Source organism: Acipenser ruthenus, chromosome 21, assembly GCF_902713425.1.
Source record: "Acipenser ruthenus chromosome 21, fAciRut3.2 maternal haplotype, whole genome shotgun sequence".
In the NCBI taxonomy this organism is placed as follows: Eukaryota; Metazoa; Chordata; class Actinopteri; order Acipenseriformes; family Acipenseridae; genus Acipenser; species Acipenser ruthenus.
Window position 1 is genome coordinate 1,647,579 of NC_081209.1, and position 25,889 is coordinate 1,673,467.

Genomic DNA, 25,889 nt, shown 5'->3' on the forward strand with positions numbered 1-25,889 from the left:
TGCACACAGTATCTATGCACCCTGTTCCATCATGACAACACACTGTCAATGCACACAGTATCTATGCACCCTGTTCCATCATGACAACACACTGTCAATGCACACAGTATCTATGCACCCGGTTCCATCATGACAACACACTGTCAATGCACACAGTATCTATGCACCCTGTTCCATCGTGACAACACACTGTCAATGCACACAGTATCTATGCACCCGGTTCCATCATACTCTGTGTGCTGTTTCGCTTCTCATGTAAAAGTGCTAACTGATGCCATTAAAATAGTGCACAATGGACCTGACATTGTTTGGCCTTTTCAGTATAATAGCCATGTTAAGGGATGTGAGAACTCCATGACAACACCCTCGTCTGATGAGATGCATCATTATCATTACAAACAGTCTTATAGGGGTAGCTCCAGATCGTGACACTTTGCTTAGCTTTGAATGCTTTCAGAAACAGAGCCTTTCTTGATGGTAATTAAGTGTATGCCAGGTTGTTTTGCCATCAAGTTAATGAGGTCTTGAATAACATTAGGAGCTCCCTATTCAATACAAAAATGACATGAATGTTAATGCGTTAATTATAATAATATCTATCTGCTCCTTAACAGCCTGTTTTTCTGACAGGTCTGCCTTTTAAATCCGAAGTGGCTGTTTCCAAGATGCATGGAAATCAAAGAAATTCAGCATTGTTTGTTTATTTTCGGATGTTGAAAAAACTCAGAATAACGATTTTTTTCGTTCTGATTTTAAACACAGTCTACAGACCGCCCTCCTTTATTTCAGTTTCCGATGCTTTCGAAAAACAGCTAAATATTAAAACCAATGAATTAGCGATGGGTCCTTGTACACTTGTAGAATTTAGTGTCAGCCTGGCCTAACCACGAATTACCTTCATGTCGTGAAATACCGAGGGAGCACTATAATCATATATTATAAATAATAATTGACTTGCATCATCTATTAAGAGAACAGTAAGAAAGCTTGGAGGTTCAGGTGATTGTAAAGTTCACAAGCTTCAATCTTTCAGTCCAAGGCACCTCTAAAGCTCCAGTTTTATTCTTCACTGTACTTCATCTTTTTAGACATCATTTGCACAGGTCTGGCCCACCAATTCAGGAATGCACAACAGTGCACCTTTTTTTAAATGAGCAAACCTCTTAGCTGCGTACATCGCAGGTCACGTCTCTCTCCTTCTGCCATCAGATGTTCTCTGAATCTCATTGTTGTGTCCCTGGATCTGCACAGGTGGTGTGGAGGAATTCATCGAGAGAAAGGGCACAGAGCCCCTGAAGAAGAACAGACCTCTCCTGGGCTTCCTGCTGCTCATCAGCTCAAAGTTTCTTTATGATATGATCTCCTATCAGCAGGATCAAATCCTTTTTAAATTGCTTTTTTCACACTTGTGTGGTTAAAACCGTTTTCACGTTGCTTAGAAGGTTTCCTCTTCTGGGCTGTACACATTAATAGGAAACATCAAGAAAACAGATAGCACTGAAGAAAACACTTCTAACCCTGTCAACGACTGCTTAGCACACTCCCCACGAGTCGCACTGGATTAGCATTACCCAGTTTAATTTTTTGTTTTTAATAAGATGCATTTTTTGCAATGATATTGACCATATAAATCCTGGTCCAGGCCTTGGTACTCTCCCGCCTAGACTACTGCAACTCCCTCCTGGCTGGCCTCCCTGCGTCCGCCACCCGTCCGCTCCAGCTCATCCAGAACTCCGCTGCCTGCCTGGTTTTCTCTCTGCCTCACTTCTCCCACGCAACTCCACTACTCCGCTCACTCCACTGGCTCCCGATCACCGCTCGAATCCAGTTCAAGACTCTTGTACTAGCCTACAGATGCCTTGACCCCAGAGCCCACTCCTTCTCCACCCTCGCTCCGCAGTGGTGGAATGACCTACCTACAGATGTCAGGACCGCCCTGTCTCTGACCACATTCCGGCGCCTCCTTAAGACTCACCTCTTCAGACAGCACCTGTAGAACTCCTCTGTTTTTCCCCTGGGACACTATAACCCTGCCTTAAATGCGCTTTATTTGCTCTTATCTGCCCCCTATTTTACTGCATTTAATCCTGTACTTCAGAGTACTGCAATCTGCCAAGTGTTTAATCTGTAGTATTTTGTAGTTAATCATATCCTGATGTAACTATCACTGTTATCTGCTGTATTATTGAATTGTATGTTGTCACACTTGTACTTGCTTGAACCACAGTCATTGTATTTATCTTGCTCTTATTGTATTATTACTTGTACTGTAACACTTGAAATGTATTTGCTTACGATTGTAAGTCACCCTGGATAAGGGCGTCTGCTAAGAAATAAATAATAATAATAATAATAATAAATCAATAAGATATATGGTCTAACTAACAGGAAACTGCCACTTAGGCAGGTTAACTTATTGTTAGAACGCTGAATCTTCAGCTGCATTTCATTAAATATACAATGTGATTGCAACAACCAGACTGATTAGCAACCTAAAGAAACAATGATCTAGAACATCCTGTGATGTAAGGTACATGCCCAAACCTGAGTGTGTTTAAAGTCATGCAGGTCTGGCGTGATTTTTATGAGTGGAATCATTTCTGTGATTCAATCAATACAGGAAGGATTAATAACCTGTTGTTATTTGTATGTAACTTGTCTAAGTGGATTCAATGCAGCGCTCCTTTAATGGGAATGAATGGCTCTAGCAATTCCATACCTTGGACCAGCGTCTCTCTTCAAATGGAGGAGAGGCTGGGATGAGGCAAGCTCTTCCATTCACGCTTGTAAATATCAGCTGACGCCCAGATCGGTTTTAAGTGTGTTTGCACGGCAGTTTTTAATCGATGCTTAAAATGTTAAATTAGCCTAGAATCAATTAGTGTTACCAGCTAATCAAAACAATTATTTTTGTGGTTTAGTTTGTGTTAATTGACCTCTGGAACGTACAGATGGGTTCTACACACATTCTTGCATCTGTGTGGCTGCATCCTGACTTGCTATGTTAAGGCCAGACAGATTATGCAGTTTTTTTTTTTTTTTATAAAAAGATCCAGTCACATTGGAAATTCTAATCGATGCTTATTTAATAATTTCATATTTGTAATACACACAGAAGGGCAGACGGGCAGAGAGTTGAAATTCAACTCCTTTGGAATATTCAATGTGTGAGCACATACACACATCAAAGACATTTTCCACCCCCCTTTTTAAGATTTAATGAATTACTTTTGAACAGACTTGGATTTAGTAAAAAGTAAAGAAACCTGTTACTTGTTTGTTGAATGGTGCTTCCTTATCCAAGAGGGAACACAAATCCACTTTATGAGGAACAGCGGCTTGAAACCTGGTACCGGGAGACCTAGTTTAAGGCAGCTTTGCTGTGTCTCTCCTAGTGTGCCGTGCAGTGTCCTGAAACCTCGTCTCCTGAAACAGCGGCTTTGTGTTAATAGGCACCTGGCCCTGCACTTTATTGACAGTGTTATGGTGGGTATTTTCATTGTTTAGTCCAGCCTCTTCATGAGGTTTATTATTATTATTATTATTATTATTATTATTATTATTATTATTATTACTAAGCAGTCAAGGAAAAGTGATCTGCAACATGCAGATTAAACTGTTTCTTTCTATTTCCTTGAGAGTATTGTCTAATTTAATGTTCCTGATGGTTGCACTTAATGAGCAATGCTGGGATTTATCTCGGCTTCATTCTCTCAGTGGGATATTGCTGAAATAAGGATTTCCAGCACATTAAGGCATGGGAGCTCTATTTTAATTCTTGTTGTGCAATGCTAGCCGACTATTCAATGGGCAGGCATGTCTTCATCGCTGGAATGAAACCCAAACAGCTCTTGTTATAAAATGTAAAACAAAAAAAAAACCCAGACAAATACACCGCCCTCCCCTATTCACAAACACATTCGAAAAATCCTTTACTCAGACAAATACACCCCCTCCCCACCGCACACACACATTCGAAAAATCCTTTACTCAGACAAATACACCCCCTCCCCTCCATAGACACACATTCGAAAAATCCTTTACTCGGACAAATACACCCCCTCCCCTCCATAGACACACATTCGAAAAGTCCTTTACTCAGACAAATACACCCCCTCCCCTCCATAGACACACATTGGAAAAGTCCTTTACTCAAATACACCCCCTCCCCTCCATAGACACACATTGGAAAAGTCCTTTACTCAGACAAATACACCCCCTCCCCTCCATAGACACACATTCGAAAAGTCCTTTACTCAAATACACCCCCTCCCCTCCATAGACACACATTCGAAAAATCCTTTACTCAAATACACCCCCTCCCCTCCATAGACACACATTCGAAAAGTCCTTTACTCAAATACACCCCCTCCCCTCCATAGACACACATTCGAAAAGTCCTTTACTCAAATACACCCCCTCCCCTCCATAGACACACATTCGAAAAGTCCTTTACTCAAATACACCCCCTCCCCTCCATAGACACACATTCGAAAAGTCCTTTACTCAGACAAATACACCCCCCTCCCCTCCATAGACACACATTCGAAAAGTCCTTTACTCATAGACAGCATTTTATGTGAAGCAGCTCTTGCTTGGTGTATAGCTGCACTGTAAGATACACACACTGCTCTCCCACCAGCCTAGCTAGCAGATGCTGTTTATTTTTCCATACCATTTTCGGGGTGTCACATTTAGCTCGTGCAGTATGTACGTGCCGTAGATGTAGGTCACTCTTTCTCATGATACTGGCAGCTCTTATTTTCACAGTCATGGCGGGGGATGTGTGGTACTAACATGCTTGTTTATTTAGATGTAGATAAGCGCCCTTCGGAGGTCACTTCATCCTGCACTATCACTGAATCATTGGGGAATCCTAACAGCACTAGCTTAGCACGGATGGAGTGCTTAAGACGTTCATGCAGGTGTATAGAACCAAACTCTGCATGGCGTGATTCAGTGCCTCCACTGTAATAGAAGTGTTTTGCGGAATGAAACAGACCTGCTGTACCGTCTGCAGCTCAAGAGGCCACAGGTCAGTTCTTGTATGTGATGTATCAATCTGATTCCCCTCAATACATCGAAACGGACAGATGCAAATCTGTTTCTGACACAGGAGGGGTCATCGGTCGTAACTATCCGGTGACGGATTACTGTGGAAAAAGACACAGGACCCTGTTACAGGAAAGGTCAAAGGCTTTTTCTAGCTGCATTCTCTGGGGGGGAATAGAATTATCCTTTATTCGGCATGGATCGTCAATCTGTGATGCATCGCTTTGACTGGAATAGAGAGGATTGTAAAATGTGTGTCGGGCTGTAAATGGATTTAAGAAGACCGCAAGCAGGACAACTGAAGGAGAATTCATATTGTATTTTGGTAAAATGAATGATGGTGACCAGGTTTAACCTACTTATTATTTTGTTTTGTAGCATTGCAATGCAGATGCATAGATCTGCATCTTGCAGGTGCAGAAGTTGATCTTGACGTTTAAAACTCAGTGTGGGTGGATGCCCTTCACAGAATGGGACGAGTTGTTTGGAAAAATGAAAAAAAGTCTGTTTGTTTGAATTTGTCCAATGTCTGTTAAAACCCTGTCCACTAACTCCTGTCTTAAACCCATCTTGTTTTCATAGATGAACACTATTGGTAACTGTGTTAATGTTTTTTGACTTCATATTTAGGCTGCCCAGGGGCTCACAGTGCTTATTTCCCTCAGTCCTGGGCACAGTATTATTAGACTGGGTTTGGTATAACTGGTTGTTGTGTTATCCACACTAGTGAAAGTGCATTGTGTTTATCTACAATGGCATGGCCACGGTCATACTTCTGAACAGGCTGTACCTTTATAATAGTATCCTTAGTTGTCTCAGTTTACATTTTAATTCTGACTCTAATGGCCCGTTGGGATTCGGGGTCCTCTAGGCTTGCTGTTGGGTGTTTGCTTGGAGCAGGAGAGTGCAGGAGAGTGCAGTTTGTGGGACTCTGTTAGGCAATATGGTGACTCAGCTGTGACCAACCCTGTAGCGAGATCATGTGTGATACTAAATGTGGTGTACTGATTTCTAGAAATGCTCATGGTATGGAACGTAAGCATGTATATCTCATAAACGCAAACCTATCCTACTGCTGCTGTAGCGAGATCATGTGTGATACTAAATGTGGTGTACTGATTTCTAGAAATGCTCATGGTATGGAACGTAAGCATGTATATCTCATAAACGCAAACCTATCCTGCTGCTGCTGCCGTTCTTTCTATTGGAGCGTTTTTAGTAAGCATAAATATTTTTTTTTTAACTGTGGCCTTCTCCAAAGGAAGTGACAGATGTGTGCTGTTGTATCATTGTCCTATTATTTTCTGCAGCAAGGCCATGTTGTAAACGACTGCATGGTTTTCAGTTAGATATTAAAGGCTGCTGTTCTTTAGTCCCTTAGGCTGTCAGGGAACTCGAAGGCTGGAGATCACTTTGACAGCCTGTCATGATCACGTTTGTCTCTCCTAACTGGCAGCTCTTGTCAGGTACCCTGTGGTTGTTTTCCAGGACCTTCTATAAGCAGCTCCAAACAAATGGCTTGCAGGCAAGCATCCATGATTTCGGATTATATAGGTGGAGGCTTGATCCTTTGAATCCCTTTAGTCCTGACTTTTATACCATACAATGTTACAAATCTCCTAAAGCCCTAGCTTTGTATTCAGAAGGTCGGGAGTACAGTCCCCAGTTGTCCCCAGTTTCCAATCCGTGTTCTCTTTTCTTTCCTTGTCTTGCAGCTGTGGACTGCAGAGGAGCCTCGGACACCCAGCAGAGGTTCTCGTCGCCTACCTACCTGCCCGTCACCTCCCAGATCCAGAACTCGGAGTCTTCCTTCTTCTTGAAGGAGGCCGGCCAGGAGCTCATGAGGAACTCCAGCCTGCAGTCCCGCACCGAGCCCTTCTTCATCCACCTGGCCGACGGTGTCCCAGTGCTCAACTCCAGCTACGCCAACCTGTCTGTGGAGTGCCCCATCCCCCTGGAACTGCTGCAGGCCACCCCCCGACTCGTAAGAGACACCAGCCAGCTGACCTTGAACTGGAAAATCAGGGCGCACATCGTCAACGAGAAGGTGCTGTTCAGTAGGCCCCGAGTCAAGACCTTGTTCTACTTGGCTGGGAAGAGCTGGGGGGATTCTGCCCCCCCGGAGAGGCTGCCCTGCGTTAAAGTGTTTGCCTTTCAGGAGACCGAGGAAGTCATAGCAGGCTGCAGGCTGGCGGGTGATCTAGGGATCTGCGTGGCTGAACTGGAACTCTTGTCCAGCTGGTTCGGCCCTCCCTCGGTGGTCCCAGGACGGAAGAAAGCAGCGGAGCAGCTGGAGGGCACCAGCGTGGAGCTCTATTACACCGTGCAGCCCCTGGATAGGAGCGGAGACTGCAGCGCCGAGGACCCCAGGAAGGGCAATGCCATTCGTCCAGGGCAGGCAGAGGCCACGCCATCCATGCAGAGGATTGGTTCGGTCTACCTTTACCATGCTCAGGAAAGCCCCAGGTTCACAGAGCTCAGGCTGGATAGTAACGTCATGATTCAGGTGCCGCCCAGTCCAGTAAAACAGGGGGATATCATCTCCTTTCGGATAGGGACAGAGAGCAGCGCGGGTGTGGAGCAGTTCACGTTAAGGTGAGTGAACTTTGTTCATTAAGGTGATGTTTAAAGTACAATTACAGAGTCTTCTATCCTCCTGTTGTGCTATAGTGGGAATTGAGTTTTTAAATGTTTTACCAATGCCAAACAGATAGTTTGCCAGGCATACATTCTCACAGAAGGAAAAAACATTCAGATACAGGGGGGCAGGGAGTCATTTTAACGCTGAGGTATGTAACCAGGAACACGATACATTGCTGTAGAAGGACTTTGTTGGGCTGTTCTCAATACTGGCTGACCTTGAGAGTGTTCCCCTCTTTCTGAGGGCTGTCATCCCTGCAACCTAATGAGAATGAAATGCAGCACCGAATTAATGAAGAATAAAAAAAACACCTCTGCGAGTTGACGCTATTCCAGCTTTAATTACCCTGTAACTCCCACCTCAGCTTCTGTGGATTTTAAGAGAAATGGAGCCTCAGGTACCAGCTGTCACCTGAGTCCTCAGCTACCCCTTTAATTAGACAGAGCCCTGTCTCCCGTATCTCAGAGGATCTGCCCCAAGCTTCAGGTGTAGAGTTAGGCCTCCGCTGGGAACGGCAGCTCTCAAACCAAGCATCTCCTGCCTGCCTGGCATAAAACTGCAGCACTAATGATTTATGGAGCTGGGTGGATTCTTCAGTGGGATTATGTGACACCAAGTCCTCTGCAGATTTGTGGCGTGATGCTAGTCTTCCGAGCTCATTGATCTAAACTGCGGCGTGATGTCAATCAGGGCCCGGTTTGTCAAGCCTCTTGAATAACCGGATAATGCAGTGGTTGTTTGTTGGGCAAACAGACAAAAGAAGTGCTGTGTTTGCTTTTTCGAAAGAGCGGGATCATTTTCTTATCCCCTGTAAATCCCTTTAATCCGTGTGCACACATCGTCACTTACCTCGGTCGCTGGGAGATGTTGGTTTAGGGACACGGAAGCTCAGATTTTCCCCATGGTCAGTCCAGTGCCTGCAGGGGCAAGTAAGGAAAAGCCAACGGTGACTCGCTTAGAAGCTGCAACTGAGAACAAGTGCTCAGGGGAATTCTATTCTCTGGGGCTGATCTTGAGATTCTAGAGAGCGCTGAAGCCTGCTTGGGTGAGAATCCCATATGCTCAGTTCCTCCTGGCATCCATTATCCACATCGGTAACACTTTATATTAAAGTGCTGCTTATTCATGTTTTATAAATATATAATAGATGCTTAATAACTATGGGTTTGACTGAGAAGAGGCGTACATATTGTCCTTTGATTGCAGACATCTTTGGAAACACGCTGTAGTTGCACAATGGGCTGCCCGCTTTGATCTTCTCTTATTGTTGTCCTGTCATTTTGTCTGCCTCAACCCAGACTGATTAATATACTGATACCACTGGAGCTGCTCTCTTTCTTTCCTTCCGTTCCCCTACACACACTGGACACAAAGCCAGGGACACAAACAACCTGAGAAATGGATCCTGGAAGTGAATCTAGTATGCTCCTTTAGGAGCTGTTTTTACCCCAGCATTCCAGAGTGTGTCCTGTTCTTTGTGGAGTGAGCACTAGGGAGTGCAGTTCTGTGTCAGGAAGAACACGCATGCACAGTACTCCCATGTTTGGTTGTAAAACTCAAAGCAGGACTCTGCCTATAAACTGTACACTATGAATTTCACTCATACTACGGGCTTCAAACCCAGTTATTCTGTGGTGAAAGTCTAAGCGTGTGTGGTGTTGTTGTACACTCTGTTAAAACTGCAGGTGCTTTGCTTTCACCCCTTGTTCTTTTTAATGTTAACTAGCTTTTTAAAGTTGAACAGTAACTAGCTTTTTAAGGTTAAACAGTAACTAGCTTCGAGTGTTATTTGAAATTTAGTCAAAACGGTTGTCATTGCAGTTTCTTTAGTATTTCTAAAGTTGCCGCTATTAAGTGTTTTCTGGATGAAATATCTGTGCTGTAGGCTGCATTAGTTTAGTTCAATTTGCATTTATCTTGGAAGGGTAGACTCTTGGCACAGTCCCTATCCCAGAAACATTGACACGAGAAGAGCTATCTGGACCAGTAATGAGAGAGCAATGCAGACTCTGCCTTTGATAAAAGCTCTGCTAACACCGTTTACAGACATTATCAACACTAAAAGCACTGCTGCCGGGTTTCAGTGTCATCACAGGGAATCACCTTGCATGAATAAACTGCTGTCTGAAAGTCACTTCTGTGTTGTTCACAAAATGACTGCCGGTTGAGTTGGCAGCTGAGCTGAGATGGAACTTAATTTGTCTTTGGTTTGCATCGATTCAGCAACCCATCAGCGTGATAGTGGGGACAGGGAGACACCTTCTGCGCCAAGCACAGCAACACTGGCCTTATTAAGAATCGTGGGGCACTTTGCTAAGCTTCTGCACCAGTTCAAAGTGTGCGCCACTGCTGGCAATTTCTTTGTCATTTTAGTGCCATTTTAATAGAGTTTAGTGGGTTTTGTCCATGTGCTGCATTCATTGTAGCTTTCTCTGTTTCAATGCAGGACTGTGCTTTGGGAGCTGTTTAAAGGCTGTTCACTATCCTTGGAGTTATGTCATTTACTTAGCCATGTTTGATGTGTCATTCAAGCATGTAAAGGTCTGCAATTTACTTTACTAGATTTACTTTTCTAACTGATTATTTTGAGGAAATTGTGGATTAAAATAAATATCAAGAAATCAAAATAACTTTTTAAGCCTATATTTATTAAGGATAACAAAATGAATAAGTCCTGGTGTCCTTCTCATATCTAGATTACATGAAATAAGCTTAAAAAAACAAAAACTCATTCCATGACTGCCCCTGGCACGCAGAGTCTAGCATACAGCTTCAAACGGTATAATGAAATGGGTACTGTGCATCCTCTTTGTATTGCTGCAATGCTTATGAGCTTAATAGATTAATATGCTTTCATTCCATGGTGTCACAGTTTGTTGTGTGATAATTGCAAACTGCAATACGGCAGAAAGGCATTGACTGATATGATGGAACGTCTTGCTTCATTGGGCTTTTCCCACATTGCCTTTTCTCAATACCTTTTTCAATGAACTCGTCTGTATTCCCAATCTGCGGGTGCACTGAAATGAAATATTATTATTTGTATTGAGAGTATTATTACGCAGAGCCCTATACACTTATCCATAATGCAGCATTGTTTATGTGTTTTCCACGTAGATTAGATGTGTCGCTTAGTAGCTTTGAGGAAGTATTGAATCCCTTGAGATTTGAAGGCTTATGAATCTAAATTGAGAAATGTTTTTTTTTTTTTTTTACATGCAGATGTAAAAGTAAAGGTAATTGTTTTTTGGTGATAACTTGGCATAAAACCAAAAAGCACGAGCAGTATTGTTTAAGTATTTGCTTAAGCCTTCAAGCACCTGTCCTCAGTACTCGCTTGGATTCATTGTAACCTCTTGTGGGAGGGAGATGCAGGACTCATCAGAATCTACTGTAGCAAGACGATCCCATTGCCGTTCAACATAGAGAAAGCACCATTCCATACCATAGCGGTGAGTTGAATCAAGAAATACAGAGCCATCGCAGCCACCAAGCGTGTGAGGGTCAAGGCTGGCTAGCGGCAGGGACACCAGAGGCTGGAGTCGGGAGATGCGGTTAAGAGCTTCGCTGCACACATTTATTTAACAAAAAACAAACAAAAAGACGAGAGAAAGGAACACTAGTTGAAGAACACAAGCACCTGCTACTCTTGAATCCCTAAAGTGTCTCCCAGCTCCTCATATTATGTGGTCAGGCTAAATTGGCGATTAATTACCCAATTTAGCCTGAACACATTCTCACACAATTTTAAGTTTCCTTCTGTCAGGTGAGACTAACCAGTCCAGCCATTATTGTCACATGGCTGGCTATTGGAGAAACACCTGCCGAAACACAAGTAAACATATTATTTACAACTGCACCACACAAATGCATACAGCTGTACATGTGCCACAAGATAAAAAGTACTGCCTTTTAACTCACAGCCTGCTTGAAGCCAGTAATACATTGCCAAGCTTTCTTGTCCTCTGTGAACTGCTTGGATATTGTCGCTGTATTGGAGAGGTATGTGCTTTGCTCTGTCTTCATGGTTTAGGGAGAAGCTTTGATAATTGTTGAAACCGCTGCTTAAAAGATCCCTGGGGTGAGTTTACCCAGGCTTGCTTTTGTATGCCTTGTCAATAAACAGGTTGACAGTACACAAGCACGGCAGCGTGGGTTTGCTGTGTCCTGCTTGATTACAGTATAGAGTGTGCTGTGCAAACGGACACAACTGCAGTGGGAAGCATATCAAGAACAGACCAGGAAATGCACGCTGTCACTTCTCTGGGCTTGGAGGGTGCAGTTGATTGTTCTCTGCGGGTGTCAGCAGAGATGCAGACCGCTACTCGCTTGGAGCGAGGTCTTTCTCATTTAGATGCGGTCTCTCTGCTGCAGGGGCGAATCGTGCAGAAAAAGACTCCGATCGTTGCGTAGCAGGTTGTGCCATTCCAGGGCTTGCTATGAGAGTACCAGAGGTCAGCTGTGCTTACAAGGAATGGCTGGTACACCATGGAAAACGCATTGTGGATGGGGGCTTAGAGGCCCTGCAGTGAGGAGTACAGACCCTGGGGTGTATCCAATTGGTCTTAACAGCGAATTGCAATCACTGTGCAAGGCAGTTCCTCCTAGTGTATTTCTTTATTTAACCACATTTTTTAATCGATTTTTAAATGGTGGTGGTATTAAGATCCTAAGATCTTCCACGGTTAAGATCAATAGATTAGTGTAATGAACCCCTGCCCCCCCCAGGTGACACGGTGGCTGTGCATTGGGGCCTCCCCTGCTGAGTTAATTCCTTGGAAAGTTGCCATCCGAACTGACCTGCTGTTCCTTTTAGTTTTTGACCTGTGAGCCTTTTGACACTTTTCCCCCTCCCAACAGTTCCGCTATTGACACAGCCTCCTTCACACAAGCAGGAGACTCTTTATTATCCACTCCACGGATGAGCGAGCTGTCTCGTTAGCGCGTGTGGCTTGGCTCTTTCAGATGTTTTATTTGGTCGGGGTCCAGCGTTATGAATATTCATTGTGACACTCTGCTGTGTGAAGAAGAAGAAGAAGAAGAAGAAGAAGAAGAAGAATCAAACATGCTCTTTTGGAGAGTGGAAGAGAGCAGCAGAATGGAAATGTGTGGTGTGATTTGTGAAACACAGGCACTAGCTCTACTGTTGAAGCCCTGGGATGATCCTTATGTCTGCGTTTCTTTTCCCCCCCCGACTCCCCTCCGGCACTTCTGAAAGTGTGTATTCCACCTGCTTATTTTAGAATAACCATTCAAATAAACCTTATATCTGTTATATGCCAGTACCATACTTAAAATACTGTTTGCAGGCTCCCAAAATCGAGGTTCTCTGCAGTTTTATCACACAAAAGAGATAATTTACACATGCACTGCACTGATTCAGCTGCACTCCCAAAGTATGTATTTGTACTAAGGATCTGTCATCTGTCATACAGTAATTTGCACATTTCTAAAGTATTTCTCTATCTAAACAATTATGCAGACATTACTCTTAGAAAAACAGCATTGGGATGCCATTATAATCCCAGTTTATTACCCACTCTCAGGGTCACACAATTTGTCATCTCAAAAAGAGATGCCATTATCCAAAGTTTTACCAGCAATGGGAAGGCAATGGATATGGATCCCATGTTCAGTATTCCTGAGACAGTAGCAGACCGATAGTGTGTATTAATCTAAAACAAACTTGAGCCATGTGCACCATTCTACCGACAGAGCACACCATTATAGCTGCCGCTAGTATAGAACCATTGCATTGCAGTTGATGGCAATTTGGTAAGGATGGTGCAATCTGACAATAATAAAAACCTCTTAGCCCAATGCTGTCATCACAGTAGTAAAGATGATATTGTGGTGTTTAGCTATTGAAGGGGAAGCCAGTGTATTTCCAGTTCAAACTTGAAGTGGGCTGACATACCAGTGACAACAGTTCTGTCAGGGGGAGTGCTTAGTAAAGCTCTCCATTCCCCACCACCTTGCTGGAGGATTTCCACACCTAATTCATTCTTCTGCACTTTTTTTTTTTATATCACTTCCCTTAAACCTTGCAACCTCCCGTTTTAATATCTGGTTACTGCCGAGCCCTGCACATGCACCTTGCACAAGTTTTCACATTCCAGTCCCAGTTACCTGCTCAAAGTAATTAACGTGTGCATACTGTACTACACCATGCTAATCAGCTAATTAAGTGAGACAGGGTTTAATTGCATATAATTAACACTGCCTCTGAGCTAGGTGCTGAATATTCGCAGAGACGCTGCAATCACATTCAGTAAGTGCGTTGCAGATAAACTGGTGCAGTAATTAGCTGACACACTTCATGTTTAGCACGTTGGTAAAGTTTTGACACTTTAAAAGGAGTGGAACAGCTGTTGTGTTGGACCTTCGAATCTCTCCACTAGTTCAGTTGCCTCTGGCAGTGATATTACTGTTGAAATCGTCACACATCTGCAGAATGGAAACTATCACTGTGCTTGTTTATGGTATTTAGAGTTATTCCTGTTTGCGTGCCACCTCTAAAACATACTTTAACAAAGAAGCAGCTTGCTTTCAAACAGAAATTATACAGCTGAAATACGGGGGTGAAAATGTGAACGAGACTTAAGTACAGTAGGCAATTAGGAAAATGGCGCTTTAGAAACCTTTTAAGAAACGGTGTAATTAATTCTGAACACGTCCTCCTCATTGTATGTGAAACAATAAAGCGGTGTGCTCTTTTAATATCATGTTTATGTTTACAGTATTATCCATGGAAATGCCCTGGCAGAAAAACGTATATAATACTGTGTGAATTAAAACTAGACACGCGCACACACACACACACACGCCCGTAGCCCCATATCTTCAGACAGGATGCTCACTAAATGATGACAATTGCATTTGCTTGACACCTTTGAAGGTGGGATTGTTGATAACAGCAGCCAGAGCCGTGACATTTACAGTAAAAGGATGGCTGACTGAAAGAAGCTCAGAGGCAGGGCATTCTCCAAACACGGGGGTGACGGCCACAGTATGTTTTGTGTCAGTCATGAAGATGGCTGATGCTCTGTTGCAGCACACGTTATTCCTGAAACATCGGCAGCGAGACAGCTAAAACCTGAGAGCTGTCATTTCCTCCGGGATTAACATCTCTAATCCAGCTCCCCTCGCAGGACAGAACTACCCAGGAAATGAAGAAATGTGCCGGGGAGGACAGGACAGTGGAGATAGCGTGGATGAGGGATGGGTTTGCAAAGCCTCCCTTTCAGGGGATGCTGTTGCTGCTGATGCTCCGGAAATGGCTACTTTGAAGACATCAATCAGTACCTGCTGTTTGACTCTAGGGGCGTTCTTCTCTTATTGATTTGTAGGGAGCATTGTTCCCTTACTGAGCAGATATTATGTAGAGATAACACCTCTCTAGCTTTTCACCTCGGTGCACCTTATTGGAGTTTAGATAAGCAAAGGGGATTCATGATCATTTTCGCCTTGAAGACAGGCAAAACATTGAAAGACACTTTTTCTACTTAAAAGAAAGTGTATTTTTCTCATGTCCTTGAAGAAAGCTCATGTGGAATTGTGTTATTAACTCTTGATATAATGCTAATGCCATGACTGATGCTCTATCAGTGTTCTATCGGTACACATTCTTCTGCTTCTAGTAAGATCCCTTTTGAATCTGCTTCAGCTGTTTAAATTTCTGCATAAGCAGTCAAGGTCGGCGTGCCACTTCTGTGGGAGGGAGGATTTGGCTAAATAAGAGGGAGATTAGAGATAAGTCCCATTGACACGCTGCGAATGGCCTGCGAGTGCTTTTGAACAGCGATACATACCACATCAAGCAGGTTAAATATTTCAACTGAAAAAGAAGGAATCATTTCCCTTACAGTGGGGAAACTTGACAAGCTAGTTGTTGGTGTGAAGGGTGCTATGCTGTAAATCAAAAGAGTATTTAATTACAATGTTACTAAAAAAAAAAAAAAAGAATGTAGGGATTGGTCCTGACATTCACTACGGTGCTAAAAAATATTAATTTTTTTTGAAAAACCAAAGTGCACAGAGCCGTTTCATTTACCTGTTTATGATAGGCTAACATCAACCCCCGAATACCTAAATCAGTGTACTATAACACACTAGACAAAGATATTCTCCCCCAAAACATTACTTGTATTTTAATACTTGAAAAGTTGAATTCTACTACTAAGTGAAGAAAAAGGGCATGGTCTGGTAACTTTTAGTTTTCTTTGTGTGCAGGACTAACACCAGAGCTCCTGCTTGACATTGGAGCGTTTTCATTCCCTTCAGTGACTTGCTGTCACCACTTTTAATCACAGCGAGGGGGGGTGTGTGTGATTCACTTCACATGCAGCCTGCCCTCCCCTGAGACCATTTTTACCTGCACAATGGAATACAATTACAGATAAAACAAGAGGCTGCTACACACAATGCATTCACCCCTCATTGCTATTAAACAGGAGTGTTCTTTAGGTCACCTTGGAACGAGCGTGCTGTTAATAAAGTCGGCCTTCATTAAAGAAGTCTTTAGCTTGTTCTCATGCTGTGCTGGGCTGTGTTCTAGCATGCAGGTGCTGTAAACACACATGGGGTGTCTGTGGGTATCGTCACTGGATAACAATACATACTGCTTTCACTGAGATCACCAGTTTTACAATACAGAAGTATATATTTAGGGGTGCTTTTATAATGTACAGTCTGAATAATATTCTAGGATTTGTGTTTTCTGCTGTTTCTTTATTGTTGTGTTATTTATCATGCTGTCTACTCCACTGCTCTTCTGTTAGGTCTGGTTCTAAATGCTGCATTTCTGAAAGTGTTTGACAAATCACAACTATGAGTGTGCAGCGGTAATTTCCGCCCCCTCGGAAACTCCAGTCCTGCTGTACAAGTCATTTGTAAAGCTGAAGTCCAGCTTTTAACAGTCTGTTTAGAAGCAGCGTCCCCGTGGTTTAAAAGGAACGTCAATCAGTAAGCCTGGCAGGTGATCATTGGAGAGCAGAAATAGCAACACAGAGTATTGAGCAATGATAGAAATCACCTTGTCTTTGAATTGTGAGGTGTGACCCCCCCCCCCCCCCCCCCCCCCCAAAAAAAAAAGAATGCTCACTGTAAATTACATTTTTAGATGTCTAGTTAAACGTGTTCCAAATATAAAGCAGAATGTTTCTTCAGCATTAATTGTCACAGTGTATCTACAGAGGTCACAGCGTTAGCGGTCATACAGTAGGAGGTGTGCAGTATAAGGTTATCTCTGTTTTCCATGTACAGGATGATACATCCGTGTTTCACACGCTTGCAGTCTCATCCACGTTACTGTTGAAAACGTAATATTTCTTTTAATGGAGGACTTCTTGTGAAGTTCAAGCGTTTTGGAAATGAAAGTGAATACGACATCTCTTCTGTGGTGACGATGGTTTATAAAAGCTGAAGTTTGAATCTACTCAATAAGGACGCTCAGTTATTGCTGGAGTCTGATGTGTAACGGATTGGGTAGCAGCATCTGTATTACTTGGCATCACTTGAGGAGAAGGAGAAGGAGAAGAAGATATGACTAATCATTCTTAAGAGGGATGAAAGCCTAATGTATTTTTTATCTGATTGAGATGTAGCCAGTGATTGCAATGAATTATGCTTGAAATATTGCCAGTAGATACTTGAAATGTACTAATGGCATGCAAGCACTTTACAGAATATCAACTATTAAATGTCACCACTCTGCAAAATCCCATATATATATATAGTGCTGTATTATAGCATGTCCATCAATATTGTGTTGGAGTTTCTTTCATTTAATTGAAAACATTTAATGCAAGTGAAGGAGGCTGTGTGGTCCAGTGGTTAAAGAAAAGGGCTTGTAACCAGGAGGTCCCCGGTTCAAATCCCACCTCAGCCACTGACTCATTGTGTGACCCTGAGCAAGTCACTTAACCTCCTTGTGCTCCGTCTTTCGGGTGAGACGTAATTGTAAGTGACTCTGCAGCTGATGCATAGTTCACACACCCTAGTCTCTGTAAGTCGCCTTGGATAAAGGCGTCTGCTAAATAAACAAATAATAATAATTGACCCCCCTGTTATAACTGCACCACCTGCTGTTGTTGTTGATTTTGCTCTATAATTGAGCATTAATTTGTTTTGTTTCGTTATAAAACACAGTAATTGTTCTGTAGTTTCTGTGAAATGTTTATCCTCATTGTTAAACAGCAGTGTTCTCAGGCTGACCTTGAGAAATGTGTTATTCAGCAGCCCCGGGTTGCTATGAATTCTGTGTCTGATGATTCCTCTGGGGATTAGGAAAGAGAAAGGAATCCGGTCATTATGTATTTAAACACTGGAGGGACCATTTATTTGATCAATCAATCAATCAATCAATCAATCTTTATTTTATATAGCGCATTTCATAGTGGACCACCATCACAAAGCGCTTTACAAGATGCACCCAAAGGCTCTTCATTACCAGTCGACACCTGACTTTACATTTTATACTAGCGTAAAACATTTCAGGAATGGAAATACTGAAAAGACTTCAATTACTGTGGTCTTACTGCAAGTTTGGGTTTTTCTTCTTCTATGGTGTGACCTAATTAAGCCTACAGTAATACTTACTATGGCTAACAGCCTGCTCTGCAGTGGATGGGAGGGGGGTTTGGTGGGTGGATGGCTTGAACAACACATCTACCTTTAGGGCTTCATTCTAGCACTTTCTCTGGTTTGTTGCCTTGGGCAGAAAAAACCTTAAGGGCTGAATGATAATATGATCCACATTGGGGAAGGCTGCAGCACATCGCCAACCATCCCATACTAGAACTGCCTCCTAGCATTACACCAATGCATCGTTCTCATTGAACTGTCCCAAGCGAGAGTCTTAACCGCTCTACAAAAGGGTGGTTCCCCCTCGACTCTTGTATCCCATTCCCTCGTCTTGCTTGTAGCGCCCATAACAGCAGTGTTCTCAGGCTGACCTTGAGAAATGTGTTATTCAGCAGCCCCGGGTCGCTATGAATTCTGTGTCTGATGATTCCTCTGGGGATTAGGAAAGAGAAAGGAATCCGGTCATTATGTATTTAAACACTGGAGGGAATGCAAAACTGTGCCTTCCAGCCAGCCCACGCAATGATATCAACTCTCCCAATTGAAGTTAAAAGCAATAGTGTTGGCATCTTTTCTGACTGGTCTGACTGGAGGACGGATCACGGTTATCAAAGCAAATCACTCTAGCAGTGATGTGAAATGTTTCCCGTCATGTAGTGTCTGGAGATATAGCCCTACCAGTGCCTGTATTCCACACACTAGCCATGGCTTCTCCTTTGGATCTGCACACTCCAGCTAACAATAGTAACCCAATGCATGCATGCAGATCCAAGTTGCTTATTGTTAGTATTATATTTTCAATCGTTGGTGGTATGAAAAGACAAAATGCTGATGCTATTAAATAAAAGAAACGTGCCACTAATTGTATGTAGTGTATTATAAGCAGCTTCAGAGAAGCAAAACAATTCCATTTCATTTAGAAAGAGCAACGTCAGCACTAGCACCGGTATGTAGAATGTTAGTGTACTTTGTATTCACATGGTTATTTATTCATATTTAATTGAAGCTTCAGATCAAGACATCACTTTTACTTACTTCATATTCCATCAGGAAATGGCTTTACAGTAAATTGCTGCTTTAAATCTCAAGGGTCTGGTTATGGAAACAACTGTATCAGGAGTACCATTGTGCATTCTCAAGCCTGTCACATTAACTAATGCCACAAGAGCCCAGGGCACAGAATAGCAGTTGCCAAGGCAGCCCTGTGAAGGCCTCTTAAGCCTTGTCACTTGTGTACTCTTTAAAAATAAAAACAGAATAAGAACACAGCACTGTAACAATAAGGGAAAAGCCTTCAACTTGCTGGTGTACTGGAGGAAGCCGTGGTATTTTGATGGCTCTGTTGCTCTGTGTATACAAACTGATCTCTGCTGTAACTTTAAAAGTCACCTCCGTACTTCCATTCCAGGTCTTTGTTCCAACCGTGTTCTTAGTAAGTGGAACCAATTAAACCACTCTTAATCATTCAGTGCTACCCGTTAAACCTGGACTGGAGCTTAGGCAATTCTAAGTGCACTTGTCCCAAGGCTTGCACTGTCAGAGAGCTTGACACAAAGCCAGCTCCATGTTTTGTCAGCTTTATAAATGTCTGCCGAATCGGTTTGGAAGCCTCTGGAAGTTGAGCCCCTTGTTAATGAAATGGCACTTTGATTTGCACTGGGCGCACACAATGCTAACTGTTGACCATTGTTTCTCTCTGTAAATATTTTGTCAGCATGTTGCATATCAGATGGCAGAGCCAAACATGCTGCTAAATATAGCTGAACATTCAAGCATTCAGGCATGTTCATTGTTACAGATGGGACGGCAGATCCCCACGTGTGTGTGTGTCGTGAAGAACAGTATTATTATTATTATTATTATTATTATTATTATTATTATTATTATTATTATTATTATTTGTATTTATTTCTTAGCAGAGGCCCTTATCCAGGGTGACTTACACAATATCACAATACAAAGTATCAGATTACAGAATATCACATTACAGACAAGAGCAGTTATAAAGTACAGTGAAATCAGTAGAAAATAAGATCAAATTCAAATTCAAATAAAGAATACAGTAAATAATTACCTTCAAGAGCGAAAACTTATAGTAAAATGATTTGCTTATAAGAGTAAATTCTATTAAGAGCACGTAGTGAGTACGATAAATAGATGAGAACGATCTCAAATAATGTGCTGCTGGTTACTGTGACTGTAACATTTCTGGACCATTTTAATTACTGCTTTATAAGGATAAGGATTTTGTTTTGCAGTAAAAACAACTGAGTGGCCGCCTCCCCTTTGTGACTTTTTCTTTATGAAGAAAGAAGCCTCATCTGTATTACATCCTCCCACACCTCCTTTAGACCCTTTGGGTTGAATTTGGGTATTATCTTATCAGCTTTGACATGTTTTTAACAGATTAGATTGAACACAGACAGCGTGCGTGTCTGCAGTGGTTTGGAGTCCATACTGAGTGACTGTTCTGGACGTATGATCTGGCTGTTATTCGTGATTCAAGTCAAGCATTCACACTGTAGCTGCTGTTTCCTGTCTTGCTGTTAGAAACCTTGTCTCGATGGGTCAGACCCTACATAATGAATGAATGAATGAATGAATTCATAAGCAGTACATACATTAAATGCACTTGCAGGTCAGAGTAGCAGTTTCATCTTTTTAAAAGTTGATGTGCAGAAATAGATAGCTGGCTGTCTGCCACGGTAAACTCCAAGGCCCATCTCCACCGGTGTATCATTCCAGTGCCAAAGCCGGGATCAGAACAGATGTGCATTGTAAATAATCACAATATAAACGTGGTGAGGCAGCGCCTGTCCTTGGGAGGATGTCTGTTAGCTGACTGGCAACAAGACAGATTTGCAGACTTGCAGTCCCTCATTACAAAGCAGCTGTCAGGAGCCACTGTTGAAAGCGTTTTGGCAGAGTTTTTTTTTTCTTTTCTTTCTTTGGTGTATATTTGTATGACTTGATAAAGATCTTGCCCTGGGACACCACTTTAAAAGAAAAAAAAAAAAAAAGCCGATCTGACAATCTAGATCAAAGCAGTCTCTTTGGGTTGATTTGTACCCTTCAACCCTGTCAGCGTGTCTCGTTTCTGCAGTGGTTCCTTCAACCCAGCCCCCCAGAAGCACTGCCTGTCCCTCGGTAACAGAGCTCCAAAGTCCCAAACAGGAGAAATCCCTTCTCACCGGAGAGAAACCAAGCAGCGCTCTCCAAACAGCCTAAACATGGAGTCGCTTCATCCCGAAGGCAGCGCACTTTATATTCTATAGCCTACTTCGATTTTATTAATATCAGGCTTGATTGTGTTTTCTACAGAACACAGAATCAAGAGAATATGTAATAGTCTGTGATACGACTCCCAAAATGAGTTCCGTGCCAGAGTCATTATGAGAAATGGCATCCTGCAGGCATGAAGATTGGCCATGGACAGTTCAATATCACAGCACAGAACTTATTGCTTTACTGGCGAGCCCCCTGCTGGGTGCTGAAGCATGGGGGCTGGTTAACCTTTGCAGTGCAGTTGAGAGCGGATTTCTCACGCGCTCTGCTGCGTCAGGTGACGAGAGTCGGGTCTGTCATACAAAGAGGTAGCAACTGAACATTTATAAATGTATTAGAAGTCATTAAATCTAAATAATAATAATTAAAAAAAAACAGGTGTTCTGTTGTGGATTAAACGTTTTGAATTAATGTGCCAGATCTACACTCTCAGCGACATTATTACTAGCTGCTAATAGGTTCCAATGGTGACGTAAATATCTTGTGTGTGTATATATAATATATATATATATATACTGTATGTACTGTAAGCCTTTGCAATGTGTAATTATTCATCATGCATTCCATGCACATCATATTGGGTTACAGACTTTCAATAAGTTAGTTTAGAGTCATGTTTAAAAAATAATAATAATCCACTGAGAGTGTGGCATATGTCTCCCTGTCAAATTGTCTCTTCAATCCAATTTATCCTGTTGCGGCTTCTAACATATAAATAGCACAGCATGAAAGTGCATTAAACTGACAGCTCGAGCAATCCCTTTGGTAAAATATTGCTCTTAAATGATGCATTGTGTGGATTTCATTTATTTATGTATTTATTTATGTTTGCTGTGAGTTTTCAGTTCAAAGTGTGTATTTAATTTCAGTAGCGTTGGGACAACAGAATAAATTGTTCAAAACCAGCCAGCAAAAATCATCGAGTAACAGGCAGGGCCTGAGAACAGAAAATTGATTTTATGTAACAATTCACTTCAATGAGGCAGCGGTGGCTTGTTCTGGAGCCGCAGTGCTTTCTTTTGGGAGCTGTACTGAGCGCTGTGAAAGCTGCCTGGGGACCGTCCTCTCAAGTGGCAGTCAATACAAAGTGATCCTGCATCGCAAAGCAACGCAAATCACAGCCTCTCTAAATCTGTTGATTCGAACCCTGAAAATAACAAAAAAAAAGCCAAATCTTCTCACTCACAAGTTTAGCAACCATCACGCACGTGTGGGTGGACTTCAGGAATGAGTCGGTTCCCTAATGTATCACACCACTGCTCAGCCTGTACAGAAGAACAAAGAGAAAGGCCAAAGAGCCTAATCAAGCTCTGCATTCTCAGGAGACTGACAGGTTCTACTGGCAGGGTCACAATGACCCTATAATAACTTGTGCATTCTACAAACTTGCAGCTCGTGCAGCTCGTGCCTAGCCAAGGTGATGGATCATCCCTGAATGCATTAACGCAGTAATCGCAAGAGTTCAAATCTACAGATTGGTGGGAAGTGAGTTTGTTACCTGAGGTTACTTCCATGCTATCCGAAGCATGCGTTGAGCGTGAATCTCACAGTACCTGATTACAGGTCTATTCTTCATTCTCCTTTAATATTCAGATAATAGCGCTGTATCCCTCAGTGCTGCCCAGCATTGCTTTGATGGTTTCCTTTAGTTCCCTTACATCTTGCAGTAAGGTACCGAAAATGATCAGCTGTGTAGAAGTTCAGTGCTTGCTGGGCCGGTGTGCTTTAAGGCAGAACGGAGAGACTTGTTTTGATTCTGCTCTATCTTACCTGCTTCTTCTTTGTCCTTCTTCCACAGAGCTCAGTTTAATCAAGGTGTGAATTTCCTGAGCCTGAAGCCCAGCAACGCCGGCACGTGGGATATTAGACAAGAATCAGGAATGGGAAAGTCCGCTGTTTCTGTCCGCTGTCAAAGGAAAAGGACTTCTTCAGGAAACAGGTATGGCAAACGCAAAGCGTTCTTCCCAGGGAGCGGTGTCTGTTGTTTGGTAATGACCACTCCGCTCCATGGGGTTCATAATGTTTGTAGAAACGAGCCAGACTTTTTAAAATGTTACACTAGCAGAATGGCATGATCACCTGTTTAGAACTGGCACTGGATCAATGTGCTTTTTTATGTATATTGACCCTGTGTTAAACTATCCTACCATGGAGCAGCATGGTGCTGGAGGAGTGGGGACAATATGAAGCAACCTTTAGCTTATTTCTAGAGAAATCTGTGCTGTCTTTCCATATGACATTATTAAGCATATAAGTCATATATGATAACCCTCAATGGTGCTTATTAGTCTCACAGTTGTTCAGGTTTCTAAATACTGTATAAGTCTGCAGCAGTACCTTCACCACCAGTATTGCTTTTAAATAAAATCTAGCGGGGGGGGGGGGGGGGGGGGGAATAAGAAATTTCCCAGTGTTAATTAACTTGAGAGCTCCTGGCTTTGTTAACTGTAATGGTTTTACAAGGATCAAGACACAGTGCTGATGGAGCCTAAGTTACTGTGACAGGTATCATTTCACGGATTACAGAAACATACCAACGCAAGGCAGTCGCATTAACTGGGTTGCCTGCAGCTTTCTTATTTTGTAGTTTTCAGAAGTGCACTTTATAAAGTTTCATCCAGGAAAGTGCTGCAGTTAATTCAACTCTGTGCCCCAGATCTTTCTAATTGGGAGAGCCACCACACTAGAGAAGGTGTCTCAACAAGCAGATCTTTGTTGTTCACACACAGGAGCATCTTTTCATGGTAATATACCACGTGCATGATATATGAGATGAGATGCGGGGAAAGTGAATACCGGATCGTTACAAGGGCACTTGGAGGGTGTTTAAGAGATGTAGACAGCGTGACTAAATTGGTGAAAAAAAGCATTGCAAAGCCCAGAGAGGTATGGTAAAGCATATAAAAAAGACAAACCATTGTAAACTATGCATAGTATAATCATGGGAAAAGCATGGGAAAACTGCCAAACTACCATGCAAAAGTACAGTGGTAGAGCATTATAAGGGCCAGCCAGCGCCTAAAGTATTTGATTGATCCTGGTGTGCAATTGGGCAATTCAGGACTAGGTGGGGATTTTGCCTGTGTTTGGAATAGACTGAAAAGAGAGTACCACTGGATTATAGTAACAATGTCAAATCACACGTAAAGGGTTAGGATTAGGGTTAGAATGAAAAAAAAAACACACACACATTTATCTGATTTTTTTTGTCTTTTGGATTTAAAATTGCACAAGAAATTGAAGGATTGCTTTACTTGATGGCCAAGCAGTCAAGCAGTCTACTCTGAGTGCCTAACGAAGACATTTAACACATTTTGTATCCTGTGCTTTTCAAGTGACAACTCTATCTATTTATCTTCTCCATTCCCCATATGCTCACAGGGGGGACCGTCTTAAAAAGAAAATTCGATATTGCTCAAACAGCCACAATGGGAGCGTCTGTCAGCTGGAGGCTTAGTGAATAACTTACTCGCAATTGGCTGTTCACATGGATTGAAGAAAATGAAGTTTTGATCTTTTTAGCAGATTCCTGTCTTGTATAGGATTAGTCTGGGCATCTCCCAGAAGGAAAATCCAATGCTTTCTAGGGCATCTCCGGTCCCAACAAATTGTTTGTCATTTACGGTTTAGTCAGCCACCTTATACTGCCTGTTTCTGTTTCCACTGTATCTACGGTAAGACACTTTTCAATGCAGTTGAGATATAAAAATAAGAAATTGAACTGAACCTTGATTTTCAAATAAAGCCCTCTCTCCTCTCTCCAAACTGTGGATGCTCACTCAATGCTCGGCTTAAACACCTTCTGAGTCACTTAGCAAAAGCTTCAGCTGTCTGTGTGCAGCCTCCTAATTCAATAACACAGACAAACAAAGCAAATCATTCACCCACTAAAAGCATGCTGACCTTTTTCCTGATCAGTGCAGTTGTGCTTCTTTGAGCTTCAGATTGTGAAGCGCGTTGAGATCCATTTCATCAGCGGTGAAGATCAGCATGCGATAGCGCCAGGCGGGTGAAGCATGAATGTCTTCACCACATCAGCTGAGATTTTCTGTTTGTTTTATCTGCTGGGACTCGGATGCCGCGTGTTTGTGAAGTAAAGCATTGGCTGGCAGTGTCGGAATAGATATGCGTCAAAGCATTTATGATACAGACTGCCTCGGTTTGCATTTTATTTAGAATCTGTCTGGAAATGTTTCTGTTCACGCTGAGCATCACCACATGTAGAATAATAAGTGAGTTCCCATTGTCTGTATCAGAGGTAGTGAATTTAGAAACAGCTAGTTTATTTTTGTTAAAATGACTGTTCTGACTGTGTGAAGTAGGCTGG

The 25,889-nt window shown here is 42.5% G+C and overlaps 1 protein-coding gene across 1 annotated transcript in view; it reads left to right on the forward strand.

Moving 5' to 3' along the window:
- LOC117427757 (transmembrane protein 132C-like) overlaps positions 1–25,889 on the forward strand; it is a 102,124-nt gene that overhangs the window by 27,403 nt on the left and 48,832 nt on the right. Inside the window, exons 2-3 of the mRNA XM_034046019.3 lie at positions 6,768–7,647; positions 23,361–23,501. Coding sequence (XP_033901910.3) covers positions 6,768–7,647; positions 23,361–23,501 — 1,021 coding nt within the window. The remainder of the gene's footprint in view (positions 1–6,767; positions 7,648–23,360; positions 23,502–25,889) is intronic.